Genomic DNA, 19151 nt, shown 5'->3' with positions numbered 1-19151 from the left:
CCGCCATTTTGTTTGAAGAGCTAAAAAATATCGCAGGAAGAAACGGTTCAAAACAACAAGGATAATCAAGATATAAAACAACCAGTTCACTCTCAAAATGGAGGTTAGGGACTTTCAAACCTTGAGTTCTATTTGAGAATATTTCAATGGTTTTTTCTCTGAGTTTATTTCGATGAGTTATGATTTACGTTTGTTCTTGATTGAAGGGCGAAAAGAAAGAAACTAAAGAAAAACCTGCTATAGAAGAAAATGCCTTTGAAGCCTTGGAAAGAGACTTCCAAGAAGTAAGTATATATAATCTAGCAACCATGAACATTTCTTGTTTTCTAGCATTGTTAAGAATAGTCCGATTCAGAATTGTAAGCTTACTGAATTGAATTCTGAATCGGACTAAAGCTTATTTTTCTCGTATGATTTACTAAGTTCTGTTTTTATTGACTAGGTACTCGGAGAACTCATGGGGGACAAAAGCTTGGAGAAGTTTCGAGTTGAGTATGAAAAACTTCATCGAGCCCTCAAGAAATCCCATGAAAGTGAGAAGAGATTGATGCAGAAATGCAGAGAACTGAATGCCGAGATTGTTGCAAATGCTGCAAAGGTACAAACTGCATTGAAGCTGTCACAAGAGGACCAGACAACTATTGCTTCACTGAAAAAGGTAATAAGAAAAATGATCAAAATTTAGAATTCTTGTTATATGAGTGTTTACTTAATTGCGGTAGCATAGTTGTAACTATCTTACCATATGACTGCAATTGCGATTGGATAAATCACACAAGAAAACAATGGAAAACCATTTCAATGTTTGGCATGCCGTGCTATTTTTACCTGTCTTACCATATAGCTACAAGAAAAAGTCATGCCTATTTTATGGCAATCCATGCTGTGTACGTGGGTAGCATGGATGGCCTATGCTGCTGATGCATCATCTTTCACCAATTACCAATGTGGTTCCAAATCCTTGGGTCACTGTTTGGTATGTTATGAGGGTTTTTTCTGGTTTCCTCCTTCCATGTAAATCAACCTGTAATTGAGCGTTGTGTGCATGGAACATTGCATGTGGTGGTAGTGTGGGTGATGTCCCCATATAACTGTGAAATTGCTATAACGACTAGACACTTGAATAAAGAGATGTATTTACTTTATACATCATCATATGTTTTTTCCACTCCAGACACATTGTTAAGCTTTGTCATCCAGGATATTTAATAATTGCCCAGCATTAAGAAAAAAATTCATTAGTAATCATTTATTTCATAAAAATATGTAGATGATGGTTTCCACTCATCTGGCTGTAAGTTGCCTTCTTAACTTTCAACTTATTGCTGGAGGTAATAGTCTTAATCTTAATTTATTCCAGGAAATTGAGAAGGCATGGAAGATGGTAGATGCAGCTCATGACAAGGAACAGAGAGCAAGAGAGACCATTCAGTCCCTGAAACTAGAAATTGCAAACCTTAGTAAACTGGTTGAGCAAGGTGCTGGTTTGACAATGGGACAAGATCACAGGTGAATATGAAAATTTGTCATATACTATATATGTGAACCACCCATGCAGACTATTATGTTATAATGACCAACATAAGTCCTATTTCATTTGACAATAAATGATAAAGTAGACTATGAATATTATATTGCGCATGTTAAATGATGGCTGATAAGCATTAACTATTAGTTGGCAGTATGTTGATGTTTCATTTTTACTGAACAGTGTGAATGAGCTCCTGAAAATCAAAGATGAGTTAACCAAGGAGAGAGATGAGAAGTTATCAGAAGTGACCAAACTGAGAGATGAATTGTCTGGTGCCACAGCAAAACAACAGAAGGCTGAACAAGACAGAGAAGAAGCTGAGATGAAAATAGCTGAGGTTGGTTATCTAGTAATAATTTGTGTTGGTCAATCAAAAATATTCAAATGTCCTATAATTCCCCCTCCCCATCCTGTCCCCCTCCCCATCCCCATTCCCCTCCCCCTCCCCCCCACATACACACATACTCTCATAGAAGTTAGCTGAAAATCTAAAGGTAAGTAGATATATTGTTAATGTGTACACATCAAGGGACAATATTCATATATACCATGATGTAAATCTTACCACTGAAATCACTAAGTCTTTCATTGTCCCTGTTACAGCTCAAAGAAGATATCCAGGTTCGCAGCAATGAGGCCCAAAGAGAAGCTCGCAAGAAGGAGAAGATAGAAAAAGAGCTCAAGTCATCCAAGAATGAACTGGAAGCCAAGACTTTAGAACTAAAGACTAAAAACAGCCAGCTACAAAGATCACAGGAGGAAATAAGCAAACTGGAACAACAGCTCAAAGAACAGAGAGTAAGTTATGCTAATATCATTAGAACTCCTAAACTCCCCCTCCCCAGCAAAAAGACATACTTTACTAATGTAGCCAGTACTCTGTCCATTATAATATTTATTAATTATAATTTTCCCTTTTTTTCTAGATACTGAATGAGAAGGCAATGAAGGACACTGACCTTCTGAATGCACGCTTGACTAAAGTACAGCAAGATTTTGAACAGCAGCTCATGAACTGTGACCAACTGGCCTCAGAAAACACACAAAAAGCAGCAGAACTCAAAGCCAGGGAAGAAGAAATCAATGGTCTCAAGCAGGATACTGTTAAGTTGACAAAGATGAGAGAAGCTATCCAAAGGAGACTTAGAGCTGTAGAGGATCAAAAGCTGGAGGTAGAACAGCAGAAGGAGACTCTTAAAAGCCAGATTGCTGGCCTAGAGAAAGGTAAATGTGATGTATAACTTAAGCTGAAAGTTTAGAGCACTTTCCAATCACATAAACAAAATCATACAATTTGCTGTCAAGATAAAATAGGGTTTTGGTAGATGTTTTGTATTGTATGTCAATCAAAGTGTTTCCATATCATCTATTGGAAGACATAAAGTTTTCAAGGGCACATACTTACAGTATGTAATGTAATGGAAATGCCTTGATAAGATAATGTCCACCAAAATCTACTCTGTCACTAATATGAGACAATGATTATTTTATTGTAAGACTTTACACATGTAATTGGGAAACACTGTAAGCTTTAAGTGAATGATATGTGTCGTAGTAGATAATTTTATCACCATAGGTACAAAAGATAGTAGACTGACGTTTCGGTAATTAGTCCTTCAACGGAGTCAAGTGAATGATATATTATTTTACAGTGGTCCTTGTTGCTATGTATGCACATAGTGCAAGGGGTCAGCCTTTCTCTACATAATGTAATGTAGGCCAACGAAAAATGCTATTAATAATTGCTGAATCCTTCTCCTGCTAATTAATAGAGCTTGAGATCAGCAAGAAGCAATCAGAACAGGACAGAAAAGCCATTGATGACCTTGTTCGAGAACGTGACATTCTAAATAAGGTAAACATCTTTTCTTAATTTAGTCGCATTATTTTATTTGTGTGACATTTCTCTTCAGTATTCTGCGTAACGAATACAAATAAAACAGCTTTTTCCATGCTCAATCAAGTAATAAAGCATGTATGCTGGAAGTGACGTAAGCATGAAATGAGTGTGAAAAGAAGCACAAGCTGTAAGCAAGTGCTTATTAAACTTCTTGATTGTTTTTGGTTCTTGCTAGGTGCTTTATTACTGAACAGAGCTTGAAAAAAAGCTGTTGTAGTACTCCATTGTTTTTGATGCTTTAATAAAACGATTCTTTTCCAAGTCTTTGAGCATGCACGCTGATGACATAAGCAACCATGCTTCATTCACTAATAAAAAACAGCAATGAGCTTGAGCAATCAGAGCATGCATACTATCTAAGCTATATGATGTTTATTATTACTTACTTTCAAATATATTCACTTCATATAGAACTTACTCAAGGCAGCAGGAGCAACACAGAAACAGCTTGGTGTGGTCCGACTTCATGAGCAGACAAAGAAGAATCTGGAACAGGAAATCCAGGTAAGGCTATATATAGAACACTGTCTGGTTACCATAGCAACATCAAGCTCATCATTGAAGATCATTATGTCAACTTTATTGGGGTATGGTATCTATGACGACCACTTATGGTTACCATAGCAACAAGCAGCATGTTACATAAACATGTTAATGCCAACATATGGGTATAAGAATGCACTTACACTATCCTTTCAAAGCAATTATCCATAGTAACATTTCGTACTTACCATGACAATATTTAGTACCTTTGTACATTTCCAATTTCACCTGTTTTCATGGATTTCATAGTTCAAGATATATTTATAAAGTAATGATAAAAACTAATTCTTAATTAATATAGAATTACAAAGATGAAGCCCAAAAGCAAAGAAAGATCATCTATCAATTGGAGAAGGAACGTGATCGCTACATCAACGAGGCTAGTGAGCTCACCCAGAAGGTTCTGCAGCACATGGAGGATGTTAAGGTCAGGGAGATGCAGATCTTTGATTACAAGAAAAAGATTGCTGAGGCTGAAACCAAGTTAAAACAACAACAGGTTAGTAGACCTTCTATTTTTATCACCGCTCTTTGGAAAAGAATAAAATCTCCTTTGCTCTATCCTTCACCCCCACCCCCCACCCCCCAGCCCTCACTAGAAAAAGATATTCTTACCTCTCCACTTTACATTATAAATGCCAGTGAAAGTCACTACCAATTCGTTAGCAGCATTTTCACTAAAGCCCTTGCCGTTCTTGTTATTTATTTATTTGTTTATTGTTTTGCTGGATTTTCACTTTATTTATTTTTCTCTGTCAGAACTTGTATGAAGCCGTTCGCAGTGACCGCAACTTGTACAGCAAGAATCTGATTGAATCCCAAGACGAGATCACAGAAATGAAACGAAAACTCAAGATCATGAACCACCAGATCGACCAACTCAAGGAAGAAATCACTGCTAAAGAAGCAACCCTCGTCAAGGAACATTTAGAGCATCAGAGAGTCGAGAAGGAGAAAGATGCTCTTAAAGCTGAGCTACAGAGAATGAAGCAACAGGCAGCAGAATCCAAGGCATATATTGAACAGCAGGAAGCAGAGGAAAGGAAGCTCTTGAAGATCATATCAGAGGCTGATTCTGAAAGAATGAGACAGAAAAAAGAATTAGACCAGGTACGTGAGACATCTGACAATTGCGCGAAACCCCCAAAATTAAACGATAATAGCATGAACCTGTCCCTCCCCTCCCCTCCTTGAAAAATCATCGCCCAACAGCAGGCTATCACACTGTTGGATCCAAAACACCAGATGTCTTGAATTGCGGCTATTTGCGTGGGCTCATAATAATAAGAATGAGTATTGACAATATATTTATTAACGTACTTTGTTTCTTGTTAGGTGATTGGTGAGAGAGATATTCTTGGAACACAGCTTGTGCGACGTAACGATGAGCTAGCCTTACTGTACGAGAAAATCAAAATACAACAGTCTACGCTTAATAAAGGTGAGCTCTTTGCATGGCTTCTTGTCTCCTTTTTATCAGGCTTGAATTAGATTTCTTAATATAATGGTTTTATGCCATAGGTGAAATTCAGTATCGACAAAGACTTGAAGATATTCGACTTCTCAAGCTGGAAATTAAAAAGCTGCGACGGGAGAAGAACATTCTCACCAAAAACGTTGCCAATGTTGAGGACTTAAGGTATAATATATTCATTCGTTTCATTCATTCATCCTTTCTGTTCGAGTTTTTCCATCCACTGACTCATCCATCCATCCACTTATTCATCCATCCCTTCCACTCATTCATCCATCCCTTCCACTCATTCATCCATCTATCCATTCATCCATTCATTCATCCATCCATCCACTCATTCATCCATCCCTTCCACTCATTCATCCATCCCTTCCACTCATTCATCCATCCATTCATCCATCCATCTATCCATCCATCCATCCATCCACTCATTCATCTATCAATCCACTCACTCATCCATCCATCCTTTCATTCATTCATTTGTTTTTATTTTTACCAGACGTGAAGTATATCATCATCAGCGAGAGCTTTTAAGAGAAAGAACACGGTGTAAGGCATTAGAAGAAGAACTGGAAAATCCCATGAACATTCATCGTTGGCGAAAACTCGAGGTGAGAACCGCGCACCCACTAGCTTGGGATGGTATTACCACAGGGAACCCAACCAATCGCAAAAAAATCGTACAGTTACGAGAAACCTTCAATAATTGGTGTTTTCTCCTTTTGTGCGCTCAGGTATTATTTTGAATTATAATCGATGTGTCCTACTTTTATTCCCCAGGGAAGTGACCCAAGTACGTACGAAATGATACAAAAAATCCAAACTCTACAAAGAAGGCTGATACAGAAGACAGAAGAAGTAGTCGAAAAAGAACTACTGATCCAGGAAAAAGAAAAACTGTACATGGAACTAAAACAGATCTTAGCCAGACAACCTGGCCCAGAAGTAGCAGAACAACTAAGTATTTATCAACAAACACTCAAAGAGAAAACAAAACAGATGAAAGGAATGTCTTCTGAACTGAACATGTATGAAGCGCAAGTCAAAGAATATAAATATGAAATAGAAAGACTGGCGAAAGAGCTGCAAGAGGCTAAGAAGAAGTATTATATGCAGAAGAGAAAAGACCAACAAGCGAGGTAATGTTGAAAAAACAATATTTGTTCAGTTGTGATAGTTGGTCAGTTTGTTAAATATCTGGTAGACCCTTTTGATCAAGGGTGTTGTAGTGGAATAGGTAAACATCATGTCCAAGATATCAACAAAGGTCTATTGTAAAAGATTCAAGGGTGGCTTAGGGGTAGTTCACTCCCCCTCACCTCTGGGGTGGGTCTTATGTTTCCCGGACTCGGCGTCACATGATCAGAATTTGTTGGGTCTGTCACTCGATTCGAGGGTTTTTAATCTGCGTTTTCCAGTTTTTCTCCCTCTGCTAAACCAAATATGCTAAATCCCAATTCGAACCGTGAGTTAGCCGTGCCCTGAACTAGATCAGTCCAGAGTTTGTTTCAAGGTTTAATCTGTGAGTTAGGCATGCCCTGACTTAGATCAGCCCAGAGTTAGTTTCAGGGTAAATCTAAAGCTTACTTATCTGATATAGCAAGTCTAACAATCCAATTATTCTATTTATAGGGAACGTGATCGTACCATCCAACAAGCCGCAGGTCCACCATTTGTCCCACAAAGAACAGACGGGCCCAGATTCACTGGCGGTGGATTCAATCTTCAACAGTCTTCCAAATTGGCTGCATAACACGATCTTCAACACATACCAAGTTTTTATATCAGTTGTAAATAGCGTGACAAACGGTTATATCAATTATCAAAAAATAAATAAATTGTGTTGAAAACGAAAGGGTGTGGCCAAGGTTGTATATTTTTCGCACAAAAACGTCCCTGAATTAAAAATGTTAGTTATTTAATCCCATGTTGTTTTATTGATTTTGTCTTTTTCATGACTCCAACTACAAGAACAAATGGAAATGCGAACGAAGGCGTTTCTTGTCACTATTACCCTTTCAAAAGCACTTTTTGACCTTTTAAAAGAAAATATTAAAAGGCTGAAAATGTGATTGATCAAGCTAAAGTAGACCTAATTACTTGCCGATTGAAACTCATAATCGAGTGTCGTCAGAAAATCTATCAGAATTTTCTATCGCGCATGCACATCATTTTCAAATTGATTCATTCAAAAGTTTAATTTTATTACCGATTAATTATAAATAACCATGAGTAATCATGATTGTGCTATTTTTACTTTTTGATTCATTAAAAGAAGAACCGTACTTCCAAACATCGAGTGCTGAACCGTCGTATTTTGAGCAAACTCAAAAATCTTGATTGCGACGCAGATGCCTTTGAATTAAACGCATACTAACTCCTTCCCATTTGGGATGCATTTTTAAAACTAAACGAAACGTGCATTATAGTAAATTCGATCTGTTTCAAAGTTTATCTGCAATGGAAACATTATTTTGGGATTTTTAATTTCTGATTCAAGGACCATAATTCCAGACAGCAAGTTCTGAACCGTTGTATGATACCCCGAAGCATTTACGGCTACGCCGGAGATTTCGACCCCGACACCGCTATCCGGAGAATTACAGACTGATCAGGAAGCTCGGCCGAAGCCTAAGGGAGAGGTTAGTCGGCCCCTTGACCGTACATGATTAACCCCTTGCTATGACCAGCATACTCAAAAATCTTGGTTGTGACGCTGATGGCTTTGAACGCATATTCACTCCTTTCCATTTGGGATGCATTTTTTAAACTGAACGAAACGTGCATTATAGTACATTTGATCTATTTCAAAGTTTGTATGCTATGGAAACAACATTTTTACTTTTTGATTCATTAAATAAAGGACCATTCTATAAGATATATTTCAACGTTAAGTCTGCTATGGAATCATGATTTTGGGACTTTTTATTTTTGTTTTGGTTTTTCATCATTTATTGCATTAAAAAAACTGACTGAAAGAGCGGAAATTTTTGAATAAACTTGTGTGGCGAGTGAGGAAAATGGCAATTAAAAGAACAGGAAGAAAAAAACAAGGGCGTAATGAGAAACACGAGGTAGTAGCAGAGGGGCTGATGTAGAAAATAGCATGCGCATTAACCAATGAAAAGTTGCTTATTTTCGCGCCTTTTTCATGAAGCGTGTCGCGGCTGCACATTGTCACACATCAAACAACATGACGACAAACATGAGGCACACGCCATAATACGAGAGGTAAATTTTCCTTTATTTATTACTATATTCATTTGCTTAGCTCGATCATTGTTCTTATTCCTTTATATCTAGGAAGTTAAACATAAATACCTTTGTTTGTACTAAATATTTTGCTTTTCAAGTCACACGAAAGTGCAACTTGAGCGCCACGGCTAACCGAACAGGTGAAAACTTGCTGTTTGCTTCGGTTCGAAGAATAGAAGCAAAATATTGTTTTCACGGTTCGCCTAATATGGAGAGTGGTTGCCATGGAGATAATGACGCAACGAACGGCAAAAGGCGGGCTTTCGCAGGCGAAGGGTTTCATTCTAGCCTGACTGCAAGGTTAAGCACGGCACACTAATTTTGTCTTGCTTTTATTACTTTTAAGAATCGTTGTAAACATCTTAGGACCTTTCTCCCTCAAGGTCTTTTTTCGCCTAACACTGCATTCGGGAGGGACCAGGTTTCCTCCTAAAAAGGGGGTTTTGCCTGGCGGGCAGTAGGCGAGCTTCTACCAAAGATAATCCCTCAAACGGGTCTTGTACACAACAACAAAATGATTTAATAAACGGAGCCTGCAGTATGCCTTTGTTGGCGGGGCAATATATCGGAACAATGCGTGCCGACTGTCCAGCTTTCTAATTGCATGCCAGCAGTCAGCTTCCAATGTATCAGAATAAAGTTGTTTGAGTGTTTGATGGTCCAGGGATACAGTAGGGAATAGGGAAAACTGGCTGTCTTTCAAAATTACTAAATAGAATAATATTCATCTCAAAACTGAGCATTTAACAGTACAATATAGGAAAGGCTCGCTTTAAATGATTGCTTAGTTAGCTCAAAGCCAAAAGCCACTGGCTTGCAAGACCTTGCAAGGTAATTTTGTAGTAAATACTCTTGAACAGCAAAAATAATTTAACGATACGATAGTCTCAACTCATATATACTAGGAAGTGATTAACAGAAATTCTTATTATAATAAGTGCAGTAGATATATCATTTTGGGAATATTGGTATTTTAGCTTCTTTAAGCTGTTATATTAAACTATACACAATATTCCATATTTTTTTACTGAATTTGCATGAGCAAGAAATATTTTCAGCTTCAAGGCAGTACTCTTGAAATCCAAGTTCATAAATGTTCTTAGAAAATTTCGATTCTTTTCGATTTTATGGTATTAGTTTTGTTTCTTGTGGTCCGTAAAAACGGGTTAAGGAATTCCAAATCTTCCTTTTGATAATTTGTTTGTTGCGAAATTACAATTCTTTATAGCCCTTCATTTTTTTTTTCTCAGTTCTCTCAGTTCCCCTTGATTGTCACAGACGTCGATTATTCGGAGGACTCTTAGGCAATTCTTAGGTTCGACATATCCAGATCTTTGGGCTTGTATTTGCTGAATATCATCTGAACATAGCACTGAACGCTTCGAGGCTCTGGTCTTTTCATTCGTAGAAACTCCTGAGGCTCTAGGATTGCTGGAATGCCAACTTGACTGAATTGGAATTGGAGAAAAAAATCAATTAATCAATCAATCAATCAATCAATCAATCAATCAATCAACCAATCACACAGCAACCATGCGTCCCATCTTACCCATACATACATACATACATACATACATACATACATACATAGTTTATTTAGTACCCAAATATTTACAAAAGTATATAAATATATTTTTGAAGATTACAGTAGTGGTACTGATTAGATTTGATATTTACAAGCGAAATGTATAGTACAAAAGATAGAAGACATTTACATATGTACACAAAAAATATAAATATATAGATATACGTAAATACAAGTATTAATTGAAAGAATAAACAAGCAAAGGTACAGTGTGGCCTAGAATAACTAAAAATCTAAACTAGCTAGGCCACCCATCTATTCAACAAACCATCCAATCAACCAACCATCGTCCAACCATTCATCCCATCTGACATTCATCCAACCATTCTTCCATCCATTTATCTGAAACAACCAATACTCCCTTTGCTAGATCGCGTAAGACCGCTGGAAAAAGATATTGGGGCGCGCTTCGATAACTTGGAATCGAGGCTATCCCTGTATACGAACTCATCTCTCTGTGACAGATATAAGAGGTTTTTAGTATTAGTTGCTGTTAAGAAAGCTTTTTGATCGTTTCAACGACTTATGGAGGTAAATAATACTAACAAGAAAAGGCAAAGAAGCCGAGGAAAGCAATGTGCAGCAGCAGCTTGCAATAGCTTTGAATACTTGAACGATGGAAGCCGTTCAAACATTCGGTTTTTCCAGTTCCCAGCGAAGGTATCTTTGCGAACTCGCTGGTGCAACTTGATCAAGAGGCAGCATGGGAGAGATGGATTTTATGTTAAGCCATCTACAGTGGTCTGCGATAAACATTTTCAGCAAGAAGACATTTACAAACCTCCAGGAGGAACGCGACATAGGTTACGGCCAGGTACGTGAGCTAAGTGATTATCGATCAAGCTGGATTTACTTTGTTTGATTGTTTCATTCAAAATGCTTACTGCATGCATGGAGCCTATGTAATGGCTTATAACATGTTCTTTCAGTCAAATGATAAGTAAAAAGTCAGATACATTAAATTCTACTTTCCTTGTGCCCATTATAGACTAGCTCGAACCTAGTAGCTTACTCAAAACTCGTTTCACTGTTTAAAATTACCTATTTATCACTATCGTTTCACTGTTGTTGCAGGTGCAGAGCCATCGATTTTCGAGTGGTCACCTCAACCCAAGAAAAAGACAAGAAGAGTTTTGACAAGAAGAGTGTTAAAAAGTAAAGAAAATGTGTCACCAAAGCCTCAAGAACAAAGCGTTTACATTGACATTGAAGAGAAAAAGGACCTTGAAGAGAGCCCCAGTGAACCTGCAGTAAATGTATGCGAGACTGACGAAACTGATATGCCTCAGGTAGTTACATACAAACTATTATGAATGTTTTTTTTCTTTTGCCCAAAAAATATACCCTTGGTATTATGGGTTTACCTTGCGAGTATAAAACTAATAAGTCTCATTTTATGTTGCACTGATAGCAGCACAGAATGCCATCCAAGTGCTCAAATATAAATGTTTGTAAAACTTATAAATGTGTTGTGCTGTTTTAAATAACTACCCATAATGTTATTGTTGTTCATTGCTATATTTATTATTATATATTTATGAGAGTAAACTTGACAAAAAACTTTCTTGTTGTATTGCAGGTACAAGAAAAATCCACACAGACTGACTGGTCATTTGATTTTCCATCATCTTCAAAGAATAATGACCATGATTATGCCTTCACCTTTACTCAAACACCTAAGTACCCTTGCGAATACCAACAGACTATGCAGGAAAGGCTAGAAGTCAAGTCAGAGATGTTGAACAGTCTTAGGGTTAAAGTGGGAAATTTACAGAAAGAACTTGATGACTACAAAGAAAGGGAATTCAGCCTTCAGAAATTTAAAGATGATGACTCTGCCATTCAGTTTTACACTGGATTCCCCAACTATGATACACTTGTGCACTTTTTTAATTACATTGAACCAAAACTTGAAAAAATGCAGTATTGGGGCAGTGGTGATGTAAAAGATTCCCAGACATATCAAGAACAAGGCAAAAAGAAACCAGGTCCCAAAAGGAACATAACATTTATAAATGAGTTTTTTATGGTATTAGTTAGACTTAAAGTTGGTCTTTTTGTCAGGGATTTAGCTGATAGGTTTAACATCTCTATGGGTCATTTTTCCAAGATTTTTTGTACCTGGATAAATTTTTTATATTTTGAATTAGACCAGTTATTTCCATTTCCTTCTCAAAGTGCAGTGAGAAGAAATATGCCAGAGCAGTTTGCTCTGTATCCAACAACAAGGGTAATAATTGATTGTACAGAGATATTTGTGGAGGTTCCCTCTTCTATGACAGCGCAATCATTAACATGGTCGAATTACAAACACCACAACACTTTTAAAGCTTTAATTGGTATTTCTCCAAATGGTCAAGTAACCTTTGTTTCTAAACTGTGGGGTGGAAGGGTTTCAGATAAGTTTATAACTCAGCAATCAGGCTTAATCCAATTTCTTAATACTGGGGATAATGTCATGGCTGACAGGGGGTTTGATATTGGAGACATCTTACCTCAGGGAGTACATTTAAACATTCCTCCTTACAAAGGTAGTAGAAATCAGCTTACTGCTGAAGAAGTTCAAGAGACAGTGCATATTGCATCTGTACGCATTCATGTGGAGCGAGCAATAGGGAGAATAAAGGGATATCATATTCTTGATGGGACCCTGCCTTTAAGTCTATCTCATGTAGCTAATCAGATATTTACTGTTTGCTCCTATCTAACTAATTTTTTGCCACCTTTACTCCCACCAAAATGTATCTGATTAATAATGAGATTATTATTAAGATAATTACAAAAGTATTTTTCTACTATAAAAGTCTTCGAATGACTATTTAGCTATCAAGTAACCAAGAACTTTTTGTACATTTCATACAAATCATGTATGTAAGATTTAGTAATAAAAATACAGTGACTTGTTTTGTCCAAAAACGTTTTTCTTAAAAACAAACCATATGTTGATAAAAATTTGTGCAAAATTGTTAATAGCCTGCAGTCAGTATACCCACAAAATACATGTACATGTAACTACTGACTGCACTTTAACTATATTTTACAAGGCTAAACACTTCTTTTGGCCTTTTGTGTCTTCTTGAAACTTTTCCAACCACCATGCTTATAAAGTGGGATGCCATGCTGAACTCTTCTTGTAAACACTTCGGGGAGAAATGCCCTTCGATAGAAGTATTCGATCCTTGGTAGAACAAAACTAAACCACCACTGTCTATCAAAGTATACTCTTTCAATGTTCAAGTTTGCTGGACCAAACCAAACTACAAAATCAATCCATTGTAGCTCACAGACAAACATTTGTCCCTGGACTTGATAGTAGTATTGATGACCATGTTTTAGTTTAGGAACTTGACCGTCTCGTATTGATAAACAGAAGTTTTTGTCCTGGCATGCTTCTTCAACAGACATTCCTTTCTTCGAAAAAGGACATTTCACTTCTAATCCACCCTGCTTCTGCCCATTAGCATTCTGGTCGAAAACCATTCTGTCAAGGCTTGCCCCATATCCTGGCCTGACTTTTGAAATAATTGTTCCTACTTCCCAGACTTTCAAATTTGCATTCCCCTCTCTAGCTTTCACTGCAATGTAGTCTTCAACTGCAACAGATTCATGCAACTGTCCATATTCAAGTGCTGGAACAGGCTTTCTGACATCAGGGATATACATCATCCTCTTTAGCAGCTTATCAGGTTCTGACGTCCTGACTGCTGCAGATTTGAAATTTGAAGCAGTCAGTTTAATCCTCTTTAATTCCCGCCAAGATGCATTTGCACTCTGTCCTCTTGTCATCCTCTCAATTGTTTCTATTTCATTGTCATCAGCTTTCTCAGTATAAATGTCAATCATTGACTTAAAATTCATAGTTGAAATGTCATAAAAATCATTGAATGGCAACTCAATATCTTGTTCTATTTCAATATCTGGTGCACTTTCAGGAACTGACTCACAAACATTGTCAATAATCAAATTCTCATCATCAACTTGCAGAGGCTTGATATCATGAAACAAGAAAAATGAAGAGCTTTGCATAGATTGAGCAAGATTGGAACACAGTGTTTCAAGTCTTCCTGTGTTTATTTGTCTGTCATCTGGAGCCCTTGGATCATACAGGCTGTTTTTTGCTTTTTTTCTTGCTTCTTTTCCAAAGCTATACTTTGTAATTACGATGTCATCCACTGGCTTAGGCTGTATCCGAACATTTCGAGGTACATTCCAACTACATAGCCTTGATGTGCATGACACTGGCTCACAGCTTTCCTTCAAACCTCTATGGGAGAAGTCTTCCATGGCAAATAAGACCCCACCAACATGATTACAATGGCCACGACCATGTACACCCCTCCCTGCTGGGCACATACAAGCAGCTTTTAAAACATCTCCAAGATGAGTGAAAGAGATAATGGCCTTGTATTTCTCTTGCTTCATGGAAGCCAACACTTCTGCTTCGACATACGTAACTCTCGTAGAACAACCGACTCGAATGTCTTTGATATGTCCCTCTTTAAAAAACTGATACGCTTTGAGTTTTTTGTAAGCTGATGTCTGAATAGATGTGTGGTTATACTTGGATGTCTTGGTTACAAGGTAATCGTAAAGCTGCACAAGGTTAAACGTGGGTAGGTTTCGTAAGTCCTTGCTCCACTGGCAGTGTGAACATTCACGCGATAGCTTTTCGTAGGTTGTTTCTTCGTTGCTTTTAGTGTTTGATACGATATTTACTAATGCTTGCTCTCTGGCTTGCGGTTTTACATAATGATCCTTGGTCTCAGCATCTCCTTGTAATCTTAAATCTTTCCTTTGGAAAGTTGTGTGACATCGAATCACAAGGTCAGACTTGTTTCCACTCGACGTCTGATTTTCACGACGTAAAATCTCGCGTAATTCCTTGACAGTAAACTTTTTTAGCTCATCAAGCGATGGAATGGTTTCCATTGAATTAGTTCACTTAAAAATTTCAAATAAAATCACCGTATTACTGACTTTTGCTACTACTTGGAATAAAAAACACACTCGTTGATAAGGGATTGTTGTTGTTGTCACGCCAGCAATACAGGGATAGCCTCGTTTTCGCGTTAGAAGCGAACACGCGGCTTAGAGTCCAGCGGTCGCTAACCGAGAACTCGAAACTGGAGTATTAAACGATCAAAGAACCAATTATTATTAATTAACAATTATTAACAATTTTGAACCCTTACGTTCCAACTTCGATTGCCAACTGAACGTTATATTCTCTGTTCTCAGCATCAAGCGAATCAAAGTCAAACTTATCAGGGTGAAACTTGTGAATGAGAGCACAGAATGCCAGGCCATTGTTAAAGCTGCCACTGAAGTTTTGAATGTTCACACCCTGTAAGGTAAAAGATGATGGAGGAATTTGACAACTCCTAAATTGTGGAATAGTCTTCCACAATAACCATGCAGTGAGTCTAGCATTTATTTATTTTTAATCGAATCTTATACACAGCTATTTTTAAAAAGGTCGAAGGGGCGAACGGTGATCGGTGATTGGCGATTGCACGACCGAAAGGAATTATGGAGTAATAAGAATGTCTTGATCACATAAGTTAAATATATGCACCATTCATGGAAGATCTTGGATGGTGAGCTAGTTGACGCAGTTGTTATTCGATTCATGTCTACGTATAGTGTGACCACAGTTCCTTTCGGTCGTGCAATCACTAATCACCGTTCGTCGTTCGCCCCTTCAACCTTTATTCGGCTGTATTTCGTACATCAGTGCAGTTGCTATTTCTTCACTTTTAGATTAAGCTATAAATAGGTATTTTTAAGTATTGTATTTCCTATTATTTGTTTAGTCAGTACCTTGTATTCTCTAGTAACATCTTGACACCACGCCAGAACCAATGATGAAACTGACTTCTGTCGCTTTAGTTCAGGTTTCTTCTTCAAAACTCTTGGTCTGTTCAAGAAGAGAGAAAATACCATCTTCATGACAGGCGATAAGATATTTTATAAAGTTATGCAAGGGATTTACTGCCCTTTAAGCTGACAATTTTTACTGGTAAACAAACTAAGTTATTAGTAACTTTTAGCAAAAAATTTCGCCAAGCTTTTAGTTTAATTCGATTAGAATTCGTCTTAGTCAGGAGAAACCGCCAAAAATTAAAAACTGCCGGGCATTTATCATAAAAATAATCACAGAAATTTTTCATTTTTTCAAATCAGAAATTTTTCAACTTTTCAAGAGAGTCGTTCGCATATTTTTGCCGAGCCCGAGGAAAGGAAAACACGTCAAATTGAAATCCGTTAAGCTGAGGATCGAGAATCGCTTGAAGTCTCTTTACAAAGATAGGTCACTTTGATTCAATTAGAATACATTAGAATTCGTTTTAGAAGATAAATCGCCGAAATCCGCAATCTGCTGCGAGGCAGGATCCGCCAATCCTTAAAATTTTACTCTGGTTCCGTAATCCGGACTCTGAGGAAACAACAGAAAATAATCGACATTACGCTATTCTGTACCATTGACAGTGCAAAATAAATCTAATAGTACAGTTTCATAGATTAAGCCAGTACTTACTCTTTCCTTTGGGATGCAACTTTCTCCACTTTTTTCGTTGTACTTTCTGTAGTTTTAACCTGTTCTCCGTTCTCTTGCTTGGCCTGGGGTTTTGTTGATGTAGAGGAATAATTCGTCGAACTGCTCAAAACCTTTTTCTTCGCTGACATCGACGGCCTCTTTGGTGCGTGTTCTTTTTTCTCTTCTGTTTCCAAAGCTTGGCGGAAGAACGCCATTCGATCAGCTACCGTGCCACGTTTACTCATTTTGCTGTCTTCTCTCGAAGCCTGAAGAAAAGTTTTTCAGTCGTTAAATGTAAACGTAAAAAGATATAACTAGCTAAAAACTAGTGTGAGCTGCGTCGGTGTTTCTAATGAAACAGTAATGATGAAAAGGTAAATTATACACCGTGAAAAGATGAAAAAACTTACTGACGTTTCGGACGCTAGTCCTTCGTCGGAGTAAAAGAGTAAATGTAAACGTAGTGTAAAATAGCACTAAAATACCAAAATAAGGCGAAAACAGCGTCATATTTTGTTTGATAGGTCCCTTGGTATAATAACCCCCTTCTCGAGACATAAACAATAATATAAACTAATGATTGGCCCGGGATTGACAAGTTGTATGAGAAAAACAGTACTCGAGTCTTGATTCCAACATATGACCACAATCAATGTCCGCCTTTCTTGGGAAAAAATTAAACGAGTAAAAGTTACAAATAAAAAATAAAAAATGTCTCTTTATACATTTGTGTATTCTGTTTGATGTGAAGAGCCTCAGGATATTGTGAACCAATTTAGACTGAAAACCCCATCCTTTTGTCATTAATGAGACCCATGCAGAGAAAAGCATGCTTTGTTTTTCAGAGTCATGTCTTCCTCGAGAAATAAATACTGATCGCTACAAGATGTAGCTTTAACGTCGAAGTTGGAAAATTTTCCGTGAAAGAGAAACAGTGTAGCGATTCTCAAACGGCTTCCAATTTAAACCAATCAACAACTAAGACAGCACATTTGATCCAATCACGATGCTATATCGATGGAAGCCATTTGAGAGTCGCGGTTATACTACTAAATCTGCTCCATGTTGATGCTGTGTAGAGGCACCCAAGGGCTTATTTGTTTTCTTCAGTTATTGAGTACATGTTTTTACTTACCACTTGTGATCAACATATCATCTAAAGTCAGCAACTGAACGTTTTATTATTTTACTAAGATAGGCCGGCAGTTACGTTTTAGTGTACTTACTAACGGCAGATATGAGACAGTTCTACGTACTAATACATTATTATGTCATTATTGAGTAAAGAAAGGAGCGATATCTACGTCACAGGGGAATTAAATCATTATTGCTTGTGTCGACAGGAAAATCCTTGGTTTCTTTACTAAACGAAAGCTTACAATTGAAATGCTTCTCTTCTGATTATTATCTAAGACTTCAATTTGTGATAATTTCCGATGGATTGTACTCTCTAACAATGTAGAAGAACGTCTTTCCGGGGGAGTAAGGTAGTGGTTTGATCCTGCTTAGGGTAGGGAGGGTGCATCTACGCAATTTTTAAAACCCTGTATGGCCCTAATGTAAGCAGCTCGTTTTCACGATCTTGTCTATCCTACTAAAGATTATCTAAAAATGAATATTGAAGACTGTGATGATAGACCAGATAGACTAAAGAGTCATACTACATTAGAACCAAGGTATCCATTATGTAGCGCTAAGCCAGTCCCTGTTCAGATCATGATCAAAACTGAGTCAGCGAAGGAAAATACCTCCCCCAGGGCGTGCCAAATATCCATTATCTTGCACTTCTCTTCTGTCTCTCAATTAGTTTTCTAGATGACTTTCTATTATTCGATACAAGGCTTCAAAACATCCAGTCACATTACTGGATTGGTCTTTTTCTAAAAATGAATCCATGGAAAATAGAATTCATATTCTTGTTGCACAACGTTTGCACTGACCTAAAACACGTCTCTGTTGAGTTCGTCAGAATTGCCAGAGTTCCTTTACTAACTGATCTTTACTAATTTACAAATACCTTCAGATTTGGTCACCACTTCGCAATATTAGAAGGCAACGTCTTCAATTTGCGATCTTTTCAACATACAGAGTCAGCTGCAGCCTTAGCTGGTAGGATTGGATATCTGAAGTCGGTCAGTTCTACGCACCAAGCTCTCTAGCTGAACCATCCAACCAAAACTGCTAATTACCTTTCTGAAGTGATCTCAAGCTATGGTCCGTGAATAATAGATCTTGATGTCCTGTAGAGAATTTTATAACTTTACCCTATGCGATAATGACATACCTTAGCCTATTGACCCCGGCTTTTTAGAAGGCTTAGTGTGA

The 19151-nt window shown here is 37.5% G+C and overlaps 4 protein-coding genes across 7 annotated transcripts; 2 read left to right on the top strand and 2 right to left on the bottom strand.

Moving 5' to 3' along the window:
- On the top strand, nucleotides 1-7370 carry LOC116308428 (cilia- and flagella-associated protein 58). Its single transcript, XM_031718842.2, has 16 exons — nucleotides 1-103; nucleotides 207-284; nucleotides 443-658; nucleotides 1361-1509; nucleotides 1712-1868; nucleotides 2135-2329; nucleotides 2458-2755; nucleotides 3304-3386; nucleotides 3843-3935; nucleotides 4276-4473; nucleotides 4734-5084; nucleotides 5310-5415; nucleotides 5496-5613; nucleotides 5948-6059; nucleotides 6229-6587; nucleotides 7081-7370. The coding sequence occupies exons 1-16, from the start codon at nucleotides 98-100 to the stop codon at nucleotides 7199-7201; spliced, it is 2640 nt and encodes an 879-aa protein (XP_031574702.1). The 5' UTR covers nucleotides 1-97; the 3' UTR covers nucleotides 7202-7370.
- Nucleotides 7371-9019: 1649 nt separating this feature from the next.
- LOC116292853 (smoothelin-like protein 1) lies at nucleotides 9020-19048 on the bottom strand. Of its 4 annotated transcripts, none has more exons than XM_089028408.1 (5): nucleotides 18767-19048; nucleotides 16827-17092; nucleotides 16109-16205; nucleotides 15481-15632; nucleotides 9020-10151 (listed from the first exon to the last, which is right to left on the bottom strand). In XM_089028408.1, the coding sequence occupies exons 2-5, from the start codon at nucleotides 17069-17071 to the stop codon at nucleotides 10004-10006; spliced, it is 642 nt and encodes a 213-aa protein (XP_088884534.1). In that variant the 5' UTR covers nucleotides 17072-17092; nucleotides 18767-19048; the 3' UTR covers nucleotides 9020-10003. The 4 variants fall into 4 exon arrangements, with proteins under 4 accessions (XP_088884534.1, XP_088884533.1, XP_088884535.1 ...); XM_089028407.1 differs by having other exon boundaries at nucleotides 18844-19047; XM_089028409.1 differs by lacking the exon at nucleotides 18767-19048 and adding an exon at nucleotides 17962-18726.
- Nucleotides 10651-13191, top strand: LOC148912253 (uncharacterized). Its single transcript, XM_089028406.1, has 3 exons — nucleotides 10651-11102; nucleotides 11363-11577; nucleotides 11868-13191. The coding sequence occupies exons 1-3, from the start codon at nucleotides 10814-10816 to the stop codon at nucleotides 13035-13037; spliced, it is 1674 nt and encodes a 557-aa protein (XP_088884532.1). The 5' UTR covers nucleotides 10651-10813; the 3' UTR covers nucleotides 13038-13191.
- Nucleotides 12606-15411, bottom strand: LOC148912252 (uncharacterized). Its single transcript, XM_089028404.1, has one exon. It carries the CDS (start codon nucleotides 15215-15217, stop codon nucleotides 13334-13336), a length of 1884 nt encoding a protein of 627 aa, XP_088884530.1. The 5' UTR covers nucleotides 15218-15411; the 3' UTR covers nucleotides 12606-13333.
- Nucleotides 19049-19151: the final 103 nt, after the last annotated feature.

The sequence above is a fragment of the Actinia tenebrosa genome, unplaced genomic scaffold (genome assembly GCF_029948245.1).
Source record: "Actinia tenebrosa isolate PJP-AT-01 unplaced genomic scaffold, QUT_ActTen_1.0 PGA_scaffold12__29_contigs__length_12842862, whole genome shotgun sequence".
In the NCBI taxonomy this organism is placed as follows: Eukaryota; Metazoa; Cnidaria; class Anthozoa; order Actiniaria; family Actiniidae; genus Actinia; species Actinia tenebrosa.
This window is presented reverse-complemented; position numbering and strand designations above follow the sequence as displayed.

Bases quoted from the DNA above. Each gene is read 5' to 3' on its own strand.
- LOC116292853 (XM_089028408.1), bottom strand. From the start codon at position 17,071: ATGAGTAAACGTGGCACGGTAGCTGATCGAATGGCGTTCTTCCGCCAA. The intron at 16,206-16,826 runs GTAAGTACTGGC...CTTCTTGAACAG, and splicing joins GTTGCATCCCAAAGGAAAGA to ACCAAGAGTTTTGAAGAAGA. The intron at 15,633-16,108 runs GTACTGACTAAA...TTTACCTTACAG, and splicing joins ATGTTACTAGAGAATACAAG to GGTGTGAACATTCAAAACTT.
- LOC116308428 (XM_031718842.2), top strand. The intron at 3,387-3,842 runs GTAAACATCTTT...CACTTCATATAG, and splicing joins AACGTGACATTCTAAATAAG to AACTTACTCAAGGCAGCAGG. The intron at 5,614-5,947 runs GTATAATATATT...TATTTTTACCAG, and splicing joins GCCAATGTTGAGGACTTAAG to ACGTGAAGTATATCATCATC.
- LOC148912253 (XM_089028406.1), top strand. From the start codon at position 10,814: ATGGAGGTAAATAATACTAACAAGAAAAGGCAAAGAAGCCGAGGAAAG. The intron at 11,103-11,362 runs GTACGTGAGCTA...CTGTTGTTGCAG, and splicing joins GCGACATAGGTTACGGCCAG to GTGCAGAGCCATCGATTTTC. The intron at 11,578-11,867 runs GTAGTTACATAC...GTTGTATTGCAG, and splicing joins ACGAAACTGATATGCCTCAG to GTACAAGAAAAATCCACACA.
- LOC148912252 (XM_089028404.1), bottom strand. From the start codon at position 15,217: ATGGAAACCATTCCATCGCTTGATGAGCTAAAAAAGTTTACTGTCAAG.